At 27.6% G+C, this 25,842-nt stretch overlaps 1 protein-coding gene across 1 annotated transcript in view; it reads right to left on the reverse strand.

Annotated features, from left to right (window-relative positions):
* The window catches only part of LOC107453113 (uncharacterized), a 35,640-nt gene extending 10,527 nt beyond the window's left edge, over positions 1-25,113 (reverse strand). Inside the window, exons 1-2 of the mRNA XM_016069803.3 lie at positions 24,673-25,113; positions 6,359-6,422 (exon numbers count right to left, since the gene is read on the reverse strand). Coding sequence (XP_015925289.1) covers positions 6,359-6,422; positions 24,673-24,768 — 160 coding nt within the window. The 5' untranslated portion in view covers positions 24,769-25,113. The remainder of the gene's footprint in view (positions 1-6,358; positions 6,423-24,672) is intronic.
* Between the last annotated feature and the right edge of the window lie 729 nt (positions 25,114-25,842).

Genomic DNA, 25,842 nt, shown 5'->3' on the forward strand with positions numbered 1-25,842 from the left:
ATCAAACCAAAATATTTTACTAGTTAAATTTAGTAGGAATAACACGATCTGTGACGTAGGCTATAATATACCCAATTATATCCACAGCTTTTGCCTAGTTTACACACACTCGTATGTGCAATATGCTGACATCCAGGAGATTAGCGTATTCATGGAAATAATAGAGAGATTTCAAACTTTTACATTAGCTTCCGTACGCTCCTGTACGAAAGATTGAAGCAACTGCGCATGCTCACGTTCATTTTAAATGCTACGTAACTTTACGTACTGTTGGCGTGATCTACGCTACAACAAAAACAAAGACAAAGCTAGAACCTTTCTGTTTGTAGCTGTGTTGATTATGTTGTTTTCTGTTTAAGTCTACCTTCGAATTAAAAACATGGACATGGAATTCGAATTTGAAGAAATGTATTGATGAAATTTAGAAATGAATCGTGTGATATTGCAGCAATAGGTTCATTCAATAAAAAATTGCATGAAAAATGCTCTATAGTTCCATAAAACATTATACATACTTTCGCTATTTTAAAATTATAAATTATATTTATATTTTAACTATACAAATTTAAAAGAAGTTAAATAATCAATAGATGTTCAATAATATTTTTTTAAAAATATTATTATTATTAATAATAATAATAAAAATAAGCTTCATTCTTTGTCACCGAATCCATTAAAATCTATAATCTACCAAATTTTTTTTTGCTCACAGATCCGCTGTTTTACGTAGAGCAAAGCATCTTGAATCGTGACACAGCGTCAAAGAGATAGACTATTAGACTATATTTTTTTTAGTACGTCCATTGTAAATGTTTGTTTTGATTTTGTGGTCAAAGTTAAAACGATACTCCACTACGTTAGAGTTTTTAACATACGGATTTTTGCAAAATCTCCTATTTTCACTTACGTAAGTTTGATATTTTGTCATGGGTGCATGCGCATTTCATCTGAACTGACGCATGCACACTAGAAGTGGTTAAACAATAAATTCAACTATTCATGTATAGACTATATTCAACTGTCAATTCAATTAAGAGTAAACTACATCAAAATGTTTGTAGTTAATTTTTTAAGAAAAATCGATGCAAGTTCGAATTATTTAAAATAATTGTTATACTGTAATAAATGTAATTTTCTTTCAATTATTTTGTGATTTATAAATAAAACAAGCATATAAACAATGGTATTAAGAAATAGTCTTTATTAGTATAATCGAAATTATTAAAGATATGATAGTCAATTTCTTAAATTTTATTTCCCGCCAAATGAATTCTCTTTAAACGACTTTCGTGGTTTTCGCCTCTTGCAATCCAAAACTGTGTCTAAGATATATTCATACCTATCTGGCGTTTTAAAATTAATTTGGGATAACGTATATTATGCAGGGGAAGGTGAAGTCAAGCTAAATTAATTGATAATTTATAGACTACATTTCTGTAAGTAAACTAAAATTAATTAAAAAAATATTCGTTAAGCTTGTTTTCCTTATCCTTTCTTTACATTTTCTTTACTAAATATTGCTGTGTTAATCTGATGCTGGAATATTTAATAAGGTGATGCTGAGAAGAATGATGGTTTGGCAGTGTGAAATGTTAAATATAGATGGTAGCACTGGAGAAAGATTGGCAATTGTTTTCTAAATTAAACATTAAATTATCAAAAACATTAATAAATAAATTAAAAACACGTCAATTATTTGGTTAATTAAAAACTGAAGGAAATTCATAAATTGATAATAATAATATGTAAATAGAATAAAATTTTAGATTCTGAGAATATCACGAGTTTTGAGGTATTTAAGAAAATATATCGTGTTGTTAATTGATTTTAACTTTATATTTTACCACGATTTCACAATAATGTTTGCGTTAAAAATGTGTAAATTAAGAGATTACAGGTTTTTAATTCAGTTTTAAATAGTATACGGTCAGAAAGAGAATTTTTCACATCGCCAAAAATAGCAATGTTTCCTTTTTAATATTTCTCTCTCTCCCTTTCTCCCCTCTCACTTTTCGTCTGTTTCTCTTTCTTCTTCTTGCTTTTATCTATGATTGAGAGTCTTCTCAAGAATTTAAAAGAAAAAATCATTTTTTTTAAAATTTGTTTTTAGACCTCAAAAGTTAACACTTATATTTTTTTTATAAAAAACACTTAACTATATGTGTGGATTACATAAACTATGCGTTTTTTCCCCTAAAGTTCAAATTCTTTTTTAACATCATTATGACGCTTGGGATTTGAATATTTAAATTAAAAGATAAGATTTTCAGTTTGATTTTGCATTATATACGGTCTTAGGTCTTAAAGATAATTTGTTACGTTTTAGAAAGTGAACAGATAAAAAATAATTGTCTCTCTCTCTCTCTCTTTGCATTCTTAATGATTAAGGACCTTTGCAGGAAAAAAATATGCTTCTCAGTAGCTTACTTGCTTTTATATGTAAACACTTATATTTTTCATAGGAAACAAGTATGGAAAATTATTTATATTTAAAGAGAGCTATAAAAGATTTCATACATTTTATTTTATTATTGTTTAAGATAATCATGGAGCGCAAAACATTATTGATGCTAAATTCAATATCCTAATTGAATCTTATATTCCAGCGTAACTGCATTTCTGATTTAAAAAGTGAATAAAAAAATATGCGACTTTTTGAAAACTAAATATAATCGTATTAAGGAATAAGATATTTCACATTTTTTCCCCTTACTTATGTTTCACCATTTTTCGCTTTTACCTTTAACGTTAAAAATATTTATATCTTTGCTCGAACACGAACTCTTTTTTTTTCCCTTCTCAAATTGGTATCTCTTATATAAAGTTTAAAAAAAAAGAAAGAAAGAGAAATGGAGTTTTCAAAATGGATAAGAGTTTTTCAAATAGCTGCACTGTAGTTGGAAGCTAATATTATTGCTTAGTAAAATAACAAATAATAATAATATAAAATAGTAAAATAAAATAAAATGAAAGTATTAAAACTATGTTTTTCAGGTTGACTTTAAGCCAGCGTGAAGAAATATTTTTATTTTTGTCGGATCTAAAATGGAAAACGTAGAGGGCTTGACTTTCGAAAAGCAACGGGGGACAATGAAATTTTTGTTAGGGAAATAAGTTTATTGGGTGCTTAAGAACTGCCCTTAATGCTAGTTGTGTCCTTCTTCTTCTTTTTTATTGACTCGACAGCATTTTGTGGGTCAAGGTCTTCTTCAGGATCTTCTTCCATTTCACTCTCATGATGGTTAGGTTTTTCCAGTTTTCTTTGAATTATTGAAACCTCGATGTTTCTTAAGTCAGGATCAAGATACCTGGAATATGCGGCCATATTTCATAGATGTCGTCGTGAATCGTCTTGATCATTTTGTTTTTACACAGAACCAAACAGTTGTAGAGACTTTCACGAAGTTTTCAGTCAATATTTCCAAACTCTTTGAAGGCGACACAAATGCCATGTAAAAACGTTTAAAATCTAAATGCTGTTATGAGCCATCTGGATGGTTAACTGGACCTCATTTATTGGTTTCAATATCAATGATAAATAATCTATCAATAATACAACAGCATAAATCATACTGATAACTCTAATCAGTGCTAAGATCCAATAATTGTGATCTATGTAAGTGAACTACAATGATTGCCTTAAATGCATCGGCACATGTTAGCAGTGTTGTACCGTTTTTCCTATTACGTAGCTGCAAGCTACATTTACTCCATCGAGTACCTGCTGAGCATGTCGCAATGTTAGCTCATTAATATGCAAAATGCATATTAACCATTAAATCAGTCTATCAAGATGACTGTCAACTAACCTTGTGGCGTAACTACCACTAAAACTATTAAATACCAAATCACTAGTATATAAGACATGTTAACTTAATTCTATCAAGAGGTACCTTTTGATAAGATGAAGGATTCGATTTATAATTCGATTTATAATTCCCTTCAAAATTATTGAAAATGAAATTGCTCCAGTATTTACATTTATGCCGTCGTAGCTGACAGCATTAAGATGATCTAGATATTGGGAAAAAATTCACAAGTCTTTAATATTTTAGAAAGAGATGTACAATGCGCAAAAAAAATGGATGACTCTGGATAACTTCTGATCTAAATATTGATATTTTAAGTACTTGGACTCAATCTTAATGGTACAAGAGGGTGGTACAAGATGGTACAAGAGGACCTCAAATATGTTAATTAATTAGCGCTAACAATATTTCAAGTTACGAAATCAGACACAAAAACGTACTTTCTCTGAATAAACATACTTTTTTTCAGATGGATTCAAATTTCTGACACCCAAAATATAAGGGTTAGCCGCATTCTGGGAAATATGGTCACGAATATGGACTTTTATGGCGGCAAATAAGGATTTTTAAGGGAATTAAGAAAATTTTCGTACAATTATAAAATTTGTTTATCCAAAGATAATTCAATGCAAAAGATAAATTTTAGTAAATGTTATAATTTTTATTATTTAATTTAATAATAGACGAAAAAAATTTGAATTGTGAGATATGCAATTGATAGACAAAATAAACAAATGAATGGCGAAATACGCCAAAAGTAAAATGCGAAAGTGATAACAAGTAAAATGTGGTAAGAAAGTAAAATTTAAATAGCTCTCCTGACCAAATTATGGGGACCATATTTCCCAGATACTTCAACTTTGCCCTCGAAGATGGTTAGTCATGTGATGATGCCATGACCCTGGTTTCTGAGCCATACGTGAGCACAGGTCTCGTGATAGTCTCGTGATAGATAAACTGATTGTGTCCCCTTTATGAATTGTAACATGAATAGTGTCCCCTACTTTTATAGTTTCATTTAAAAGAAAAATAAAGTTATTTTACTCTTTTTAGTCTTCTTGAGAAACGTGACTTTTAAAATTTTCAATTTATTTCTGACTTTTTTCTTTCTAGTTTTATTTTAGTCAGATTACACGGGCAGCTCTTTTGATTGTACATTTGATTGCACCAATTAGGGAAACTAACGGTAATCTGTATTGGTGTCAGATACAGAGCTCCTGTTAAAATTTGAGCACCCCAAGTAGCCGAAATTTTGTTTGACAAATCTTTCTATTTAGCGATAAGAGGGTATCGTGTAGTAGAACTATTAAAATTTTTGTTTTCCCGCTGCACTGATCAACTATTTAGTTCTGAGTGCACCAGCTTGTTAGAGAGTGGAAAAATTGACGATAAACTCAGTTCTGACACAGAACTCTTGACACATATTTCTGACACAGAACTCCTGAAACATTTTTAATCGCTGAGTGGTTGGAATTTTCTTGGTCATAAACTCTTTTTTGTGATAAAAAGACGATTTATTTTGCTAGTAGTGGGCAGGAAATAATAACTTGTATTGTTATCAGGCAAAAAGCTCTTGTATAGATTAGAGTTGGGAGGGAAAAAATGGAATCCAAATGCAAATTTATGGTAGTGTGCCCGCCGCTTATTAAAACGACGTCCGTTCTGGAAACTTTAGATTTTATAAAGCGGTTGATTTTATAAACCGGAATATAATACCGGTATAATTAAGAAAAACGTTCAAAGATAAATTTTACAAAAACACTTGAAGCAAAATCTAATACTGAATTTTATTTTTGCTCAAGCTACATTTGACACTTTAATTAAAGATGGTAAGTAATTTTTTTTTTAATTTTCAAAGTTTTTTTAAAAATATTAGTACATTTGTTTGATTGACAAAATATAAAATTTAAGATTCAACACGGCCCAAGTCAATAAAGTTTGAAAAAATATTTGTAGTTAGCGGTATTTTCTTTTCTTTGCTGCAAAGTGCCTTTTAAAGCACATTTCTCACAGATAGATTTATCTTATTGAATGTGTGAAAATCATTGGTATTGAATGATGATAAGCATTCTATAACCTTTCTTAAATCATAAACAGTTTTCATTTGGATGTCTTTGCACTCTGTTTTATAATTTAATTCTCACCTTTCAAGTTTCCTAAAAAGTGTAATCTGTAATTGTAACTTATGTTATTGTTGACTATGTTATTGTTATTGTTATTTTCGTTCGTAGGGGGCCCAATGAAATGTACTTCTTAAATGTTTTCAAAAATTGAGAAAATATAAGAGAAAGCTGAGCTTTTGATGTTTTTAAAGATATGCCCTATAAAAAATTGATTTTTCGAAATGGCGTTCATGATTTTATAAAATGAATGTTTTATTTTTTTTAATATTATAATTTCTTTTTGGCAAATTTGAAATTAAAAAAAGTGGCTAATTCAATAATCTAGTGATTTTATTAACGGTGGTCATTCCACAGCGTTATGAAAGATTCTTAACTCCTTTTCCCTGATATTTTTTTAAAAATTTTATTAAAAAAAAAAAAACATACCCGATCGTCTCCAGGATGACCATCTTGTATTTAATTCAGGAATGTTAGAATTTCTGTGGGGAGGCTGCAATGAAAAAAAAATGTTAGTTAAATTTTTTTACGAATCAATTTTATATTAATAATTTTATATTATTATTTAATTTTAATGCGACTTTCTGTTACTTTTGTCTTTCGAAAATATTCATTTTCAAAGTGAAAGTGCTTGTGTAAAAATTCTTATTACAAGTCAAATTTAAATTTTAACCGTGATAAATTATCAGTTTTCAGATGTTTTCTCTAACTGATTATTAATCCGATTATTATACCGTTTTGTAACTGATTACTGATTATTAGAATTAAGTTATTTTTATTTCGAAGAAAGAAAAATATTTATAAGATTACTTCTTTTTCAAATAAATACATCAATTATCCAATTTTAGATTGCCTTTCAATTAGTTTAAACTTTCATAAAATTTTTAAGAAATATAAAAAAGAATAAATGAAAAATACAAAGAATGAGTACATAGTGAAAATGTATTGTATAAAACACGAAATAATCTGAATATTTTTACTTTATTTCTGGCCATACAAACATAGATAAGCTCTTTCATCTCAAACTCGTGATTAAAAAATTTCTCAAGCTTTATTGAAAAATAGTACTTTTCTTTAGCGACAAAAGTTTATAATAGCTATGGCTATAATAAATTACTATAAACGTTATAATGTAGAAGTAAATTTTATTTTCGTATAATGTTATTGCTTCTGTGTTATTGCTTCAACTTAATTTCATTAAAAAAGACTTATTTCAAAGTAATATATTTAAGGATAAAATTTCAAGACAGAAATGTAAATTTAAGAGAATTGCATTTTGCGTTAAATTATGCGTAAAATTAATAGAAATTTTTTATTTTTAATGAAAAAAGTCATACAGCACTCCACGAAGAATCACGCCGTTGTTGAAAAATAAACGAATTTTCGAATTATAATTGAAGAAGTAAATTTGAAATTGCCTAAAATGAATGAAAAATTTAACTCAGGTTTTAATAAAGATATTAACTCAATCCTAAATTTATAACAGTGAATTTAAAAAAAAAATCAAAGAGAGATTGCTGGGTCGTGAAGTAAGAAATTTTATTAAAATATAAAATAATGTTAATGAAATTAAAAATAATTAAAGTATAAAATAAAATAAAAAAATAAAATAAAAAAATACAATACGTCATTTAAAATAAAAATTAAAGAAAACAACTTCAAACAGAGCAATAAAAATGATAAATTAAAAGAGTAATAAAGTAAAATATAATTAATTAGAATAAAAATAACAAGAATAATACTAATTAATCTTTCTAATGACTTACTATAAAAAAAGTTTAATATTAAGTTAATAAAAGTAATAAAAGTTAATACTCCTTAATATATATATATATATNTATATATAAAGTGAGAAATGTTTGTTTGCACTTTGCTTTTAAGTATTAATAAAAACTTACGATTTTTAAATAATTTATAAAAGATTAAAACAAAGCATATTTTTTTAAAATATTCATTTCAGTTAATAACTGAATTAATTAGGAAGAAGAGAGAGAAAATATATTTTGCAAATGATGTAAAGATTATCTCTGTCATTAATAATAAATTTACAAGAACAAATCTGCACAAAATATTCATACAATATTAATAATTTTTCAATTAAAAAGTTGTATTAAAGATCAAAGCTGTCTGTAGGTTAAAATATTATTTTCATGAATATATAGCCTATGAAACAAAGAATACCAAAAAAAAAAAAAAAAAAAAACTTCTTCTCTTTCTCTTAAAACAATAAGCTTATTTTATAATGTTTTGAACTCAATGCATCCTCAGCGGTAATCAAAATAAGATTAGATCCAATCAAATGCAAAATTTTCTGGCAAAATTGTCTTCTTGAATAAAATTTATTTATTTTTTGCTTTCTATTTGATTTTCCATGTTGCATTGGGAGTTCTCTTTCAACTTGTTAGAAGCTTTTCTTTCTATCTTCACTTCTTTGTTTCTATTCCCGACTAATCTTGTTAGAAAGATTATCTTTTCTCATTTTATTGTTTCATTTTTTGATATTTTACAAGTTTGAAGAACACATTTAGATATAAAAAAATGCAAATTAAGCCTATTGTTATGCAAAGCCTATCACACGAACCCTATTGTTATGCAAATATAGTCTCTTGAAATTCAAAAAAAGTATATTTATAGTTCACTGTATTGATATATAATTTGCTGGTTACCATCAGTTTGATTATTTTCCTTCTAGATTGATTTCACTCAAAATAGCAAGATTAAATAAAAACTTTAAAATCTCCTTATTATCTCTATTAATTTATATACTAATCAATTTATCATTGATGAGTTTTGCCAGTTGTTTATAATTTTTTTTCTTCAAAATATGCAAGGTGCTCTGCTATTAACACCCTTAATATGAATTACTTTAAATGGTCACACATGTGTAACACATTCGGTTAAGACGGCTATCACACGGCTGGTTGAGGAACTGGGGGTAGTGAGGTCAATCTTGACATTCGATAAAACAGTATTTGCACGTTAAATCTGTCGTGGCTGAAAGTTCTTTCTTTGGTTATGGTATGGAAGTTCAAAAGGCGGGGTACCAGCTCACACACTGTCTACGTCGTCGGACTGAGGTCAAAATTGCTTGGCCTTCCTACCATGGCCGTTAAAAGATAGATAGTTTCTTGGTCATGGTTAGGTGATGTGAGTTTCACACGTTAAGATGTTCTTTAAGGAATTATTATTTCGGTTTAATTGTAATGTTAAAAATTATTAAAAACAACCATTTTTTCATAAATTAAGCAGCCAAATTCCATTCGTTTTCTGACAAAGTGCTATTTGTGTTGTATGGGTTGTTTTAAATAAGGCTTTCAACCTTATTTAAAATTACAGGATTACAATTATTCATATTACAGGAAATTCTAATATTTGCGTCTTAAAATGTTGAAATTTAAAAGCTAAATTTAGTAACTACAGGATAAAAATTTTATCTTTTGAGTAATAAGTTTCAAAAGCACCTGTCTGCATTTTAGAATCTAGATTAGACATCAAAAACAAATCTTTATTTAAAAAAAAAGTGAATAGAAAAGTTAACTGACAACTATTTTACGAACTATTTTAACAATTTATAACAGTTCAGTTCAGTTGAATCGAGAAATTAAAAGGATACGAGAAATTTAAACACGAAATCTGACTACACGGAGAAAACAACCCAGGTGAAATTACCGAACTGACAAAAAATGACTGTAACGACATTTCTTGTAAAAAAAAAATTAAAAAAAAATTAATTTTGGTTAACAAAATTTAAGTATACGGTACTTAAACCATTCATTTGGTAATTTTTGTTCATAAGGTAAAGGTTTACCGGAAATTATTTTTTCAAAATTATATATCTTATTATCTCACAATTAGTAAAAAATACGAAACTGAAAAGTAAATTTAACCGGATAAATGGTTTTTATGTCATGCTCTAAGGTATCATGATAAAATTGCCAAATTTTTCCACACATACCAAATTTTTCACACATTAAAAAAAAAAAATCATATTTTCTTGTTAATTTTATCAAAGCGCTTTTATGATGTTCTCATAGAGCCAGAAACACGATAAATTTGATCTTATTCTTGTAGTTTTTACAATACTTTTCTCACTGTACTATCACACGCTGCTAAACTATTAAAAATTTTATATCGAAATCGAACTGGATTTGAAATAAATTAGAGTTGAAAACATATTTCCTTTTTTTAAACAAATTCCTTTTTTTTAAAGAAATTTAAATTTTTTTCAATTAAATGATTTCAAGCTGTCATTCGGTAGTCATTTAGAATTTATCGGTATATTTTGTCTTCTATATGACTAAAAAGTTCTTTTCATATGACGCTGATATCATTTTATCATTTATGTAGTTCTTATCATTTTTGATATATTTGCTTATAAAAATGATATTTCAATCACCTGAAATAGATAATAAAATAAAATTTACTTTTCCGATTTAATGATTATATTTTAAAAAAAATATTGATAATTTCTCGAGACACTTGATCTAAAAAGTATGTTACTATTGTTTTTAAGTTAATCTGATAAATTGTATAATTCAAATATAAATCAAACTTAAAAAAAGCCCAAAAATTTATACAATTTGTAAAATATGAAAGAGGTGGGCAACATTTACAAAATAGGTGAATGTAAAGATACACTGTAAAAAATTGCGAATAAAATCCATTTTACTATTAAATCCATTTTCACCATAAAATTTTAAATCACAATATTTACAGTAATATTCCTTTAATTTCAGAGTTTATGCAGTAATTATTACTATAAAACTATGGTGTATAAGTTTTTTTGTTTTGAAAAAGTTTACGGTAAAAATGTATTGGTAAAATGTACCGGCATCCTCAATACCGGAATTTTTTACAGTGTATCATTTTAGTGAAATATTATAAATAGCCATTAAAGTAATTAATAATTTTAAGTTAAATGAATCAATTTTAATTGTCCGTTGTTTAATTTAAATATTTTTCATTTCAGATTATAACATATTTGGTGAGTATTTATTTCTTGTTACTAAATGATTAAAGTTTAATCATATAGTTAAACTGACACGATGCAATTTTTTTGCAATCTCTGTTCTTGTCACAAGACAGGATTCTGAGTTGTTAACGGAGGAAAAAGGAAAATCAGTTGAATAGTTTTTGAGGTAAGACGAAGCTGAAAAATTTTATATATATACAGAAACATGTAGGAGTTTAAATATGGGAAACAAATGGAATTTTACTTTGTATCAAATGCGTAGCGGTCACTAATAATTCCACCATAAGTTCAAACTAAAGTTAATGTTGAACATTAACTTTGGTTAACATTAACTAGTTAAACATTAACTAGTTTAACATTAACTAACTATCATTAAATACATAATGTTAAGCATTTTATGCGAATGAGAATTAAACTAACAGATTAAATTATTTATTTGACAGATTAAATTAAATAGATTAAATGAATTTCAGCGTAGTGTCTCTAAGTTTAAATTGTAATTTCCATTTTATTTCGTTATTTACAGATCGTACAAGTATTTGTAATTAGTAGAAAGTAATAAAGATAATGAGAATAAATTACCAAATAAAGTTTATTTGAAGTTTAGCGTAATGCAATTTTACATGTAAATTTATCATGACGTACACATACATGTCTTAAAAAATTCCGGATCAAATTATAATAAAAAGTACTGGTACTGAGGATGTCAGTACTTTTTACAGTAAAATTTTATGGAAGAAAAAGTCTGATGGAAGCTAACTTTTACAGTAATATTTAATGCAAAATAACTTCAATTAAATAAATATTGCTGTAAAAATCACGGTATAAAATGTTAAGGCAAAAATGGATTTTACGCATTAGTTAGTCTGGTGCCAATGCTTTTTACAATAATTTGAACCGGTATTTTTATAGTGTATTGTAGCATTGTAACATACGTATAATGAAAAAAGAGAGTATAAATAATGAGAATAGAAATAATGAGAATAAAATAAAAATAAAACAAAGGTGTCATCATCAGTAAAAATTAATGTCCAAATTTCAATTTGTAATTTATAGATAATAAATTTAAGTATATTAGTAAGTTATAGAAAAGAAGAAAGGAAATGCGAATTAATTGATAAATAAAGTTGTTAACGCAATGTCATCATCAGTACAGACTAATATAAATTTTTTTTTTTTCGAAATTTATAGATAATGCTATTTTGCTTATTTGTAACTTATAGAAAAGAGGAGAGAAAATGAGAATTAATTGCTACATAAAACTGTCAGTGGGGTGTAATACTAATTTATGATGACGAAATGGCTGAAAATATTAATGATTATTTTTTCCTCTTATATTTTTAATCATTTAGAGAGCATTATTTTTCACAATAATGTAAAATTGAAAAAAAAATGCCAACATGATAATAATTGTGTTTTATCTATCGCATAAACGTTTTTATTATGTGGCGTTTATATTCTTTTACAAGTTAAGCAGTCTTCTTTATTTAGTAAGTACATTATGTATTGTTGCTCACATATTGTTTGTTCAAGAAAAAAAAGGAAGCAACAAAAACAATTAACTTCATCAACAGCAATAAATATTTCTAGATGTAGTTCAACAAGTAGCCAAAATCAATCATGCGTTGTGCATCTCAAAGAGCAACAATAAGAAGATGAAGTCAGAATATCCATTTTCTAAAACACGAACTGAGAAAACTGGTGGAAAAGAGGCATGTGTAGCGTATGGGTTGTGGGAGTCTAAATTTAATTCATTTGTGGATCGCGTGACTGGGGAATGTAATTATACTCAGTATTCGTGACGCATTCTGACAGCTTCACATTCATAGACTCCTTTTAAAGAGAACTGGATTTGGCACGCTTTGGTTTCTGGACATAACCATCCCTGTCACTAAAATCGAAAGATGAATGGATGGTTCTGAAAATTATTTATCCTTTCCTTGGGAAAATGCTAGAATGAGTTTACGATCTTGAGATTAATAAATAGTACACTACATTTTGTCACAACGTTTCGGTTAATTACATTTAGTTTCCTGGGATAATGCTGCGATTCATAAAGAAAAAGGAACTACATTATAATTTTTTTTTGTAACAGGAATCCAATGTTTTTGAATGATGTAATAAGAATACAAATGAAATAAGAAATATTGTTGTTAAAATAAACTCATATAACGTGTTGTTAAAATAAGCTCATATAACGTGTTGTTAAAATAAACTCATATAACGTGTTGTTAAAATAAACTAGTATAAATGGTTTTTTTTTTTTGTATATTTTCTTTTATTTATTCTTGTATAATAATACATTGTAAATTATACTAGCTCATTAGCTATGCGAAGATAGTCACCAAAAATGAGGTAAATCAAAAATTCAAACTACATTCGTTTGATCACTTTTTGACCATAAATGATCACCTTTTAATTTTTTTGACCACCCTTATTTTGGACATAATCCTAAAAATTAAATTCGGGGACAAACTTCACATTTTTACGCCAAATAAATAAAAATAAATTTTTATATTGTATTGATTTGACTACTTTTTGACCACAAATGACCACTTTTTAATTTCTTTTGACAAAAATTTATGGTCAAAAATGGTCAAATGAATAGAATATAAAAATTTGATTTTTATTTATTTGGCGTAAAAATGCGGAGTTAGCCCCCGAATATAATTTTTAGGATTATGTCCAAAATAAGGGTGGTCAAAAAAATTAAAAGGTGGTCAAAAAATGGTCAAACGAATGTAGTTTGAATTTTGATTTTCCTGATTTTCGGGGGCTATCTTCGCATAGCTTAGCTCATTACGTTGTTAAATGAACTGACGTATTACTTTGTAAACTTAACTCGCTGCATTGACTCTTTGTTTAGAAAAATACTCGTGAGAGCTTACTGTAACGAGATTAACAGATGGTACAGTATGCTTTGTCATGCTGTCTCGGTTAATTAGTTAATTGCCTTAAATATGCTAAAATAGAAAAAAAAAGTGCAATCTTCAAGTGTAGCCTTAAGTCTTAAAAGTATAATCTTAAAGTTTCAGTTCTGACTATGAATCAAGCTACGATTTTGAATGATGTTATAAGAATATAAATAAAACTAGAAAAGAATGTTGTTTTAATTATCAGGCATAATGGATTGTAAAATAAACTTTTGTGACTAGTTGTTTTAAAATGAACTGGTGTAACAGTACGTTGTAAAACAAGACGGTGTATTACGTTATAACTTAAACTGGTGTATTGTGTTGTAAAATTAGCTGGCTGCGTTATTTTTTCGCTGAGAAAAATGCTCCCAAGAGGTTACTGTATCAAGATTAATAAATTGTATACTATTTTTTGTTAGAGTGCATCGGTTAATTAGGTTATGGCCTTAAATGCCACGATGCACAAAAGGACCAAGTCAATGCTTTTTTTTTGCAACTTACAGCAACATGAATCATACTATGGTTATGATTAATGTAATAAGAGAAACCAAGAAATATCGTTGTTAAAATTAACAGGAGTAACACGTTGTATAATGAAATGGCGCTACTGGTTGTGTTAAAATAAACTCGTGTAATAGTACGGGGTAAAATAATCTTGCATGAATAAATGTGATAAATTTTCCTAGGAAATTTAATACGTTAAATTGGAAAAATACATGTGGAAAAAAATATGGTAAAATTACCCTACTGTATGGTAATGATATTTCTGGAAAAAAATGCAACATAATTCTGGTTAATAAAACAAACCAAAATAAACGGTATTTAAACTATTCGTTTGATAATTTTTCCCTTCAAATGGCAAGAATTAACCAAAAATTCTGGTCTTCAAAATTCTTCCTAATACCACCCATTTACTAAAAAATACAGAAATGAAGAAATTTGATAGAATAAATGGCTTCTATGTCTGTTCTAAGGTATCATGATAAAATTACCAAATTTTATCACAGATCATACGAACATATTTTGTTTGCTGATTTTACCAAAATCACAACCTCGATGCTTCCGTAAAAATTACAGAGCTTTTTGGTGTTCCATTAGAGCCAAAAACACGGTAAACATTATCATTTTCTGATAGTTTCGACCATACTTTTTTCACAGTATAGAGAGTACACTGCGTTTGGTCATAATGTTTCGGTTAATTAGCTGCCTTGTAAAATCCAACGATACACAAAAGAAATACAATAAATATTTTTCCAGTAAGGACTATAAATCAAACTACGATTCTGAAATATTATAAGAGTATAAGTAAAAGAAGAAAAAATATTGTTTTATTAAACGAGCATAATGCACCGTAAAATGAATTGGCGCGACTATTTGCTTTACAATATATTGAACAGTACGTTGTAAAATAAGCTGATGAATTAAAGTGCAGTGAATTAAAATCCTACGATTCACAACGAACTATAATAATTTTTTTTCACTATAGATTAGGAATCAAACTGCGATTCTGAAATGTTATAAGAAAATGAGTAAAACAGGAAATTTTTTTTGTGTAAATTAACAGGCATAGTGCATTGTAAAACGAACTGGTGCGAAAAGTTGTTTTACTATAAATTGATGCATCAGTACGTTGTAAAATAATCTGGTAAATTACGTTATTAAATTAACTGCCTTATTACCTTGCAAAATGAACTGGCTGCGTTATCTTTTCGTTGGGAAAAACACTCACTAGAGCTTACTGCATCGGGACAAATAGATATTACATTAAGTTGGTCATAGTGTGCCAATTAAATAGTTAATTGCTTTAAAAGTTGCAACCCCACACAGAATAACGAGATTTAACTTTTTTGTAACATATACTATGAATTAACTTACGAGTCTGAATAATGTTATAAGGTTATAAATAAAACAAGAAAAATGGTTGTTGAAATAAACAGGTATAACGCTTTGTAAAATAAACAGGTTGTTTTAAAACAAAAAAGTTTAACAGTTAATTGTAAAACAATCTGGTATAATTAGGTTGTGTTAATTCCATTGAAAAAAGTATATTCAAATGAGTTCACTATCTCGAGTTTAAAGATGTTTATACGATTCACTATATTTTCTTAAAATGCTTTGGTTAATTAGTTGATGCAAGAAATACTAGATGATGTAAGAAATTTTTTTAAAAAATTGATTATTGGGGAATATAATGCAAATAATACTTATTTAAAATTAAAAGAAGATAAAAAAGTCATTGAAAAAAGAATTATTGCATTTAGTAAAAAATTAAAATTTAAGTTAAATAGGATTACATTTCCATATTTATTTCCAATTGTTAAATTTCATAAAAATCAGATTAAATTTAGGTTTATAGCATGTGGTACTAATAGTTATAATTCTGATATTAGTAAAAGGTTTTTTTGTTTTTTAAAAATTATTTTGCTTAAAATTAAAAAAGAGAAAAATATTATTATTGAAAGTAATGTTGAAGTTTTGGATTTTATTAAAAGTAATGATATTTCCAGCATTAACACTTTTGATTTTGAAAATTTGTATACCAGCATACCACATGAAAAAATTATTGAGATTTGTGAAGGTATTTATGACAAGTATTTATTTGATGAAAAAATTGATAGGTTTAACTGGTTAGATTTATGCAAGTTTAATCTTTTTGAGAATGTTCTTTTTAATGGTTTAGATTTTTATAAACAAATTATTGGAATTCCACAAGGTAATTCCTTTTCTGGGGCTTTTGCCAACATTTTTTTGCACTTTTTTGAGGCTAAATTTCTTGAACATAAAGTACTTAATGCTTTCCGATACATTGATGATTTGATTTTGTTTAATTGTGACGATTTTAATTTTATTTATACAATTTATCCTGGTGATTTGGTCCTGAAAAAAACTAATGAAAATTGCTTTAATATTGAATATTTAGATTTTAAAATTGATATTGTTAACAATTTTATTAAAATTGGTGTGTTTGATAAAAGAAAAGCCTTTAATTTTAATGTTATTTTTTTCTGCAACTTTAAAACTAATTTGTGTAGTAAAATATTCAAAAATCTTGTTTTTTCGCAATTAGTTAGGATCAAGAAAATTTGTAATAATGTTGAAAGTTTTCGGGAAGCTGTGGATAATTTTTTAAATAATTTGAGTAAAAATGATTTTCCTTTTAATTTTTGTAATGTTAATTTTTTAATTAATAAAATGATTGATGGTTTCTAAGTCTTTATATAATTCTTTCTTTTAACAGGGCGCAATTCTAGTCTTAACTGAGCAGCCCCAGTTAAGCAATCTATTAATTTGTCTACGTACTTCTTTCTCCTGACTTTTTCCATTTCATTTTAAACTTTTTCTGCGCATTATAATAGGGGGCGTTGGTTTTTCAGTTCTTAGTGTTTTCTTTTCCTCTACTTGCTTTTGAAGTTGATGCTTGACCTGTGACTTAGTGAGTTTTTCTGATGACTTTGAAGGATTTCTTTTCTTAATTTGTTAATTATTTTGAATGTATCTTGTTTTTCCTGGACCTCTATACAAAACCATCGGGGTACTGAGGGAGATTTTTTAAGCATTTGCTTCTCCCTCAAATAGAAATGGTTTTGTTTTTAATGGCTACCGAGGCCGGTACCCCCTGAAGACGTCGGCTTCGGTGGTCATATTTTTATTTTTATTTCATTCGTTTCTTGTATTGATACTTTTTTCTGAAATTTCTGCTGCTTTTTAGCGCGTTTTTTTTAAAGAAGTTTTATCCTTTTCGAATTTAATTATTTGTGTTTTCTTTCAGCATTGATGCAAGAAATGCATAAACTTTTTTTTCCAACAGTGGATATAATTCAAATGACGATTATGAATTTTGAAACGAGGTTCATAAATGAAACAAGAAAAATGAATGATAAGATAAACAGGTGCAGCACTTTGTAAAACAAACTGATGAGAGTGGGGATTGTATTAAAATAAAATGAGGCAACATATTTTTAAATAAACTTACGCAATTGAGTGCGTTACTTCTTCGTTAATGAAAATTCTGGAATAAGCTTACAATCCCAAAATTAATACCAGTTTTCAACACTCTTTAAAATAATGTTTCGGTTAATTAAGTAGTTGTACATAAAAAAGCTACGAAACACATAAGCAACTCTTACAACTATATTTTAAAATGTTTTCAGCATTGATTATGAACCAAACTATGAATTTAATTAATTTAATAGGAATATAAATGAAACCAGAAAATTCGTTGTTAAATAAAACAGGTATAACAGTTGTACGATGACCTAGTGTAACTGATCGCTCTAAAATAATTTGGTGTTATTGACTGAGCTAGTTTCTTTGAAAAATGTACATAAAAACAAGTTTGCTATCTAGAAATTAACATTTTGAAAATGTTTTGGTTATTAGTTCCATGCAAAAATCAGTTTGCAATGTATATCAACTACGAAGTTTTTAAATTTTTAATTTTATCTTTATGTTATTATTTTATCTTCCTACGTTCTACATTTTTCGTTTCTTAATTGGGCTTTAATAGTATATTTTTTGTACAAGAAACTTATTTCAGTCGTTGATCTGAGTAAATAGTTTATTTTATTTTCGTTATCAAAAACTTTAATGATCATATGCTTGCCCCAGAGAAAGTTTATGAATAATTAGACTCAAAAGAGGATTCCAAGTTAAAATTGTTTCACTTATCTGCCTACTAAAAATACATTAATGATAAATTAATTAGCTGTAGCAACCAATTGGAATACATTTCATTTTAAAGTAAACAAGCAAAAACAACTGGTAACCATTATCAACCTCATTATTTCGGCAATTGATTGGATAATAATAGTCAAGTGATATAGTTCAGCCTCTGGTTAGTGCATGTCAATACCAAAGCAAAGTTCTTTGAACTTGGCACAAAGGATAACTTTTAAAATGCATTTTTTAACGTTTATTATTTAAATAACAGGCTCCGTATGGAAACTAGTCTAAAAAAATAAGAATACTATTTTTCTTATGGAAAATAACTTATTATTTAAATCAAATCTAACCCATAAAAATACAGAAAAAAATGTCTTCGCATGAGTTGTAATTTAAAATAAGGACCATCTCCTTTTTTTTCTCTTCAATTCTTATTATTATTTAAATCGTTTTCCTTGTTTGCAAATGCAATCAGTGACGTCTCTTAAAAATAACCCTTCATTACGTTTAACAACCACTCGTTATTTAATGTTATCATAATGGATTGCCTACTGCTTCAAGGTTTCACGAGCAGTTCTTGACCTAGAAAATTCTCGGAGCATATCGTCTTTTAAAGGTAAGATGGTATTTGAGCTATTTCATTCGAAAAATGAGATTTTTGAATGTATCACTAGAGACCGAAGCGTAATCACTGCTTTTAGTAGAAGATAATGAAGAGAAAAGTCCTCTGGTGGCCCATAGATAATGATGTTGGGAAAGTGGAGTAATTTAGCGTGAAGAACAGTTTCGTGGCTTCACAGATTGCTCTGATATATTCTCGAAAGTAGAATGGATAGGCTTTGTAAAATCAAGTGTCCATTTTTAAAAGCGATTAGTGTCACATCACTTTCGTTTTACGTTTTGATGGTTTTCAGCTTCATTTAGGCTTAGGGAATTTAAAACATTATTTTTTCTTTCTCACTTTCTTACATTTGTGTTGAAATCGGATTTTCTTTGGTCTTTCGCATTTTTGTGAAAGAATTTACAGTTGGTTTTACTCAGATTAGCATTATGTTTGAAATCAGATTAGAAAAAAAAGAGGATAAAGATGTTTAGTATTCAGAAAAGAAATCTTTTATGAAAAAAGATTCTCAGATGCTCCTAAAGACCGAAATCTAATCTGAATTCTCGGAAAATCAGGTTCAATGTCACCTTAATACTATAATCGGTGCCTTGAAAATTATATTGAGTGAAGTTGCCGTAACTTTAATAGAATGTTACTTGAAATAGTGCGTCCGCTCATGCTAATTAAGTTTAAAAAGTTGAATTAAATAAGTTTTATTTCCTTTTATAACTATTGTTGAAAAGCCGACCCAACTTTTGTGCTTACGACTACTAATGATCAAATCCGTAGCCTTGTAATTTTGAACCCAATCCAGAAGACTCTCTTGGAACTCTTGGTTCAAGTATTGATAAAAATTTGCTTTCGTGGAGGACTTTTTGATGGAACAAAACAGCATTTGCGTTAAACGAAGGGGAAAACTACGAAAACCTCCCACGGTTAGCCTGATGGTAAGGGGACTCTAATCCTGATCCGTTTACTACTGAGGATATTTTAGGTCATCACTGTGGTCCGTGCGAGCCAGAAGCAGAATTCGTATCCACCAGTCATCTTCGAGATTCAAACCTGGTTCATTTAATTAGAAGGTGAATGATCTATCCCCTGAGCCACCATGGCTCAGTTAATTAAGTTTAAAAACACACACAAAACAATTTAAAGATTGGAGAAAATTGGAAAGCTTCCTGAAATTATGATTCAATACTCTCCAAAATTTACAAGGGAGTATAGTTTATTTAGAAATAAAATGAACTCGAAGAGCGTTTATTACAATAAATTGAAATTTTGCATTTTCATATAAAAAGTACAGATTGTGCATAAAAAGTACGATAGTGCGATATTGTTTAAAAGAACATCATTTTTATACACACCGCAAGATTGCAAAAATTTACATTTCGTACCAGTCACTCTTTTTTAAGAATTTGCACCACAGCTTACACGGTGCTCTTATGCAAATATTTACTAAGTATGTTGGTTACTAAAGTTAGATTCAAGATTTTGCTCCGAAAGTGTTACGTTCCTAATTTCAGACATGTTCGACTATTTTGTCTATTAATTGGTCAATAGGTGAAGTCAATTTTAGATTGCCGAGTAAATATGTAATGGTGTCAGTTACATGTTGTGCGTTTGAAATGTTTATCACATAGTGTGGTAATCGAACTTCACGTGCCATATGAGACAGGTTATCCACTTTCTGAATGCTAGAGATACCAAACTAATTGAATCTTAACGTCAAATATCTGAAGAATATTTGAAAAACTGAGATATTTTATTCGATCTTTAAGATTTGGAGCGAAGAATCTTTGAACGACGAAAAAATGTTCATGATGAACAATGAACTATTTGAACGTTTCAGATGATACTTTGCTCATTTCATCTAATGAATTACCAAAAATTTTAATCCAATTTTTCATTCACTTCTTAACAAAACTGTGTCTGAAATGGTGTTTACGTTGGTGTTTTAGTTTGTTACTTTCTTTTAATGCTTTTAACTCAAAGAAACACTTCTTGAAAAAATTCCCTTTTTTTTTAAATTTTAAAAGTTAAAGACTTTGAATAATTAATAATTAAATTTGACAAAGTCACTCTTTTCAGTCAGGCTCGTTTTTGTTTGAGAAAAGAAAAAACATGTTTTGTCTTAAAAAATTTAAATGCTAAAATAATGGAAATGGCATTAAAAGTAAAAACAAAAAATTGTATTTTAAAGAATAATAGAATGAATTGCTTTGGAATAAAATTACATGTGCAAAATAAATCAAAATTTTTTAAATAAGCGAATACGGCTTTTATTCTAAAAAAAAATATACTTGATAATTTTTTTAAACATTCATTGCTTGAAAAAATATCTTTCCTCGTATTAAGAATGCTTTATAGCAAATGAAATAATTGTAAACAGTTTTAAAACAAAACAGAGCGTTAATAAGCATTTTGTCAAAAATTATATAAATTGAAATTTCACTCATAAAGTTTCGTAAATTAATATTTAAGCTAGTAAAAACAAAAAAATGCAATCGAAATCCAACGAGTTTTCATTCTGGTACTAAAAATATCAGTACCAGAACAGTTTGAACGGCAACCAAACAGGTACTGATAATATCAGAAGTTGTTTAATTGCTGGAAGAAAGAGACAGCTCGGTGTCTTACCCACTGTGCTATCGTAGCTGTAGTAACAGTGTATTTCAGCTACTTTTGTTTTACATTCACTGTTTATTAATGTTTAACACTCTGTATTAATTGTTAATTGCTTATTGTTTAATTCTGTGGTTGAACAAATTAAATTCCTTCACTTAACAATAAATATTGGAGCTGACACATAACAGCATAACAATATTCACGATAACAATATTTTGTATAGAAAAAAAGTAAGACAAAATGAATTATCTTTTAATTAGTATCTTTTAATAGCTGTCAATTTACCAAATACTTTTATCGTATTTAAACAGATAATTATCCGTAATATAAAACAAAATTTTATGTATTATCAGTTAAAGGAGGTGGTATTACCAAAGTTAATGCTGAGGTGTAATTGTTTTAACTGTTAAAGTGATCTTTAACGAAACCAAACAGTTGTTTATTAAATGCAATAACGCTATTAGTAAGGAATAAATGAAACAAAAATAAGTTCATTATTTTGGTTATTTAAATACTGAGAACAAACATACGTCGCCCTATTCCGCAATACGGTTCTATTCTTAAAGTTCATTTGCTTAATTGTTCAGTTCGAAATAAAGCATTTTGAAATATCTCGCAGCGAATCTATTTAATCTAAAAACTCCGCACCTTTTCATTTAATTTGCAAATAGAGAGCATTGTTTTAAATCATTTGATTATTCTTTCACTTTGTTACAACTCTTTGCTCAGGGTGATGTAATCAACTATTTGTATCGGGTGGTTTTTAACCTGTTAGAAAGCCAGAAACTGCATTCTGAGTGCATGCTGTTCATTAGTGAAGAACGTCTTTATTGAAATGGAGAAAATACATTTAAACAGTGGGGCACTTCCAACTGTTAAATAATGAATAGGAATATATTTAAATGGTATGTTTGTTTGTTGTTGTTAGGTATTTTTTGTTTTGTCGAGTCTTTTAATCTGCAGGTAAATTTTAAGTTACGAAATCAGACACAAAAGTGTATTTTCTCTGAATAAACACATTATTTTAATGATTAAATTGAATTTCTGACTCTCAAAACATTGGGGATAGCAGTAATCTGGGAAATATAGTTGCCATAGTCAGGAGAATGGTCCAAAGTTTGGGCCCTTTTATGTTAATTTTACTTATTGCGTATTTCGCCATATCTCAAGAACTTTTATAGCGAATGAAAAACTTTTGCACGCAATTATAATATTTGTTTGTCCGAAGATAATTCCATTCAAAATATAACTCATAATAAAAATTTTATTTTCATTATTTTATTTGTGAATAGTAAAAAAAAAATTTGAATTGTAAGGCACAATTTTTTACATAATTTTTTTCATTATTTTATTTAAAAAATGTAATTTTGAATGGCAAAATACAACATTTGCGCCGAATCAGTTAAATGGTTCCAAAGAAATTGAATTAAAAAAAATCTTATTTTTTAAAAAATTTAACAGAGTTTAAAATTTAATAAATATATTTTTGATCAAATTATATTCAAATAACTTTGTTGATTAGAAAAATATATAGTTACTAAAGTCATATCAATTTAAAGATGTAAAACCTACAATACATGCGAATTTTCACATTTATAAAGTATTTACTAGAAAACCATATTTTTCAGTTTCCTTTCATTAATATGTCCTATACAAACAGCACTGGAAAAAAAGTATAGTCATCTCTATGTGCACAGCAAAATGCTCGGTAATTTTTACCGAAGTGCTTTGGAAATGATTGTGGTAAATTGACAATAAAATAATATTTGATAATGTGTGATAAAATTTAGCAAATGTGGCAAAATTTTGTAATTTGATCATTACATCTTAAAGCAAGGTATTAAAACTACTTAATCAGTTAAATTTTATTCAAATTTGTATTTTTATTAAATGTGTTAATAAGAATTATACTTTTAAGTAACAAATTTTCCCGTAAACCGTTACCATGTGAACGGTGAAATTACCAAATTAATGGTTTACCACACATTTTGGTTTTATTAACCAAAATTATGTTTTTTATTTTTTAATTTTTTGAATGTTTTTAGAAATGTTAATACTATACAGTATGGTAATTTTACCACAATGTTTTTCTCCGTGACAGTCATCTAAGTTTCATTTGATTAAGTTATTTAGTAAAATTCGTTACAATATAACAATGGATGATTTGGATCTTTCTTTATTTGATTACTTAATATCTTACAAAGGTTATTATCCGAATTTTGTAATGAAAATAAACGTTCGTAGCTAAAAAAGGATTTCAACAAAACACAAATCACTTGTTGAAGAAATAATCCAAACAATTATAAATAACCAATCATAAATATTTCAAAAGTTAAAATAACAATGAAATAACATATTTAATTTCTTTAAAATTATATCTTATTACAATTTCACGAAATATTTATGTAACTTATTATTTTGGTTAAAATATTTTAAAGTGAGAAAAAATTTTAATACTCAAAAAAATTTGTTTAACTGATATTCTAACAAAAGAATCAAATAAGGTTTTTGAATATACTAGTTATAAAGAATATCAAATTACAGTGTGATAGATAATTATAGAAATCTTATTTAGATAATATATTTCATTTCACGATGTCTTTAAATGTGTCGTAAATTAAAGTGGTATTATTTATTCTATGCATTTATTTAAATGATTTTTTTGTTCGTTATTGCCATCTCTATATTTAATTTTCAGATACTCTCAAAACACTTTAAAGAAAATTTGGAATAAAGTATAAGAAAAATCTTATGCATCATATAAAGAATAATTGATTTCAAATTTTATTCGCCACAAGAATATGATTACAAAAACTAATAAACTAATAATATCTCAAAATTACTTAAATTAACTCTTATTTAATCCAAGAATATTATTAGTTTCCAAAAACTAATAAATCCTAATAATAATATTTCAAAATTATTTCAAAGGATAAAAAAAAGTAAAAGTTTTCAAAAAACTTACCTTATGAAACTTTGCTGGCATAGTGTTATTTCTACATTTTTTAAGCGATGAAATCCTGGGTAGTAAGTAAGGCACTGATATATCCCAATCTTTCATCGTAAAAATATTCCAAGTTCTTAGGCAATCGACAAAGAAAAAAAAAATAAACACCGCTTCTCGGTATCGCGTTATTGTATGTTCCAATACCTTTCAGTTTTTGTTTCGCTTTCGAACGTCTTTACCTTCCATCAACTCATCTTTTCCCCCATCAAAAACTTTTCGAACATTTCACGGTAGAACGATTATTTTTACCTCTTCCTACCTGTTTAGAATACGAAAAAACAAGAAAGTGGTGTCTATAACCATTCGGCCGGAGAAAAGATGGATTTTCGAACATTTATTGGAAGATGCATAAACGGAGGAAATGGTAACAGTTGCACATAACACTCCTTTTTTGGATACACTCCGTTGAGCAAGTGGTTCTTATGAAAGGAAATTATTCCGAAGCGGTTACAGTCAAAATAAAAATAATAATGATCATGTAGGATATTATGGAATACATTTTTTTGACTTGTTACTACTGGCCCTGTTTCGCCGTTATAGCGTTGAATGGAGTGAAAAAAGTCATCATTCATTTGATGCTGTTGTTTCTATTTGATCTAAAAAAAATAAAAATAATAATGGGACAAAAAGGGAAAAAAGTAGCCATAAATCGCAAGTGAAGCGAGATTTGGTGTAGATTTCCGCATAATATGTTTCAGCAGTTGGGAACGTCCTCTACTGAATATAAATGCAATGTTTTGTTCCAGTTACAGGTTTTATGAAGTGTTTTAGTGCTATTTTTTAGGAAATATGGATACTGATTCACAATTTATTTAAAAAATATTGATGATTATTATAAAAATAATCTTTTTTTAAAACCAATTACTCATGAATTTGGTTTATAAAAAGGAATTATGTAATCATAATCCTTAAATGAATTTTATAGAAATAGATGCTAATGATTAACGATGGAAGTGTAGAAATTGAAGTTAATTATGAAGTAAAAGAAATTACAGAAAATGATTTCTATAAAACGAACTTTATAAAGCGTGATCCTGAAAAATAATATAGTTCTTTATTTTTGCATAAAAAGTAATTAAAACCAGCAAAGGTTTTTAATAAGATAAAAATGATTTTCTTAGATTGTAG

This window comes from Parasteatoda tepidariorum, chromosome 3 (assembly GCF_043381705.1).
Source record: "Parasteatoda tepidariorum isolate YZ-2023 chromosome 3, CAS_Ptep_4.0, whole genome shotgun sequence".
NCBI lineage: Eukaryota > Metazoa > Arthropoda > Arachnida > Araneae > Theridiidae > Parasteatoda > Parasteatoda tepidariorum.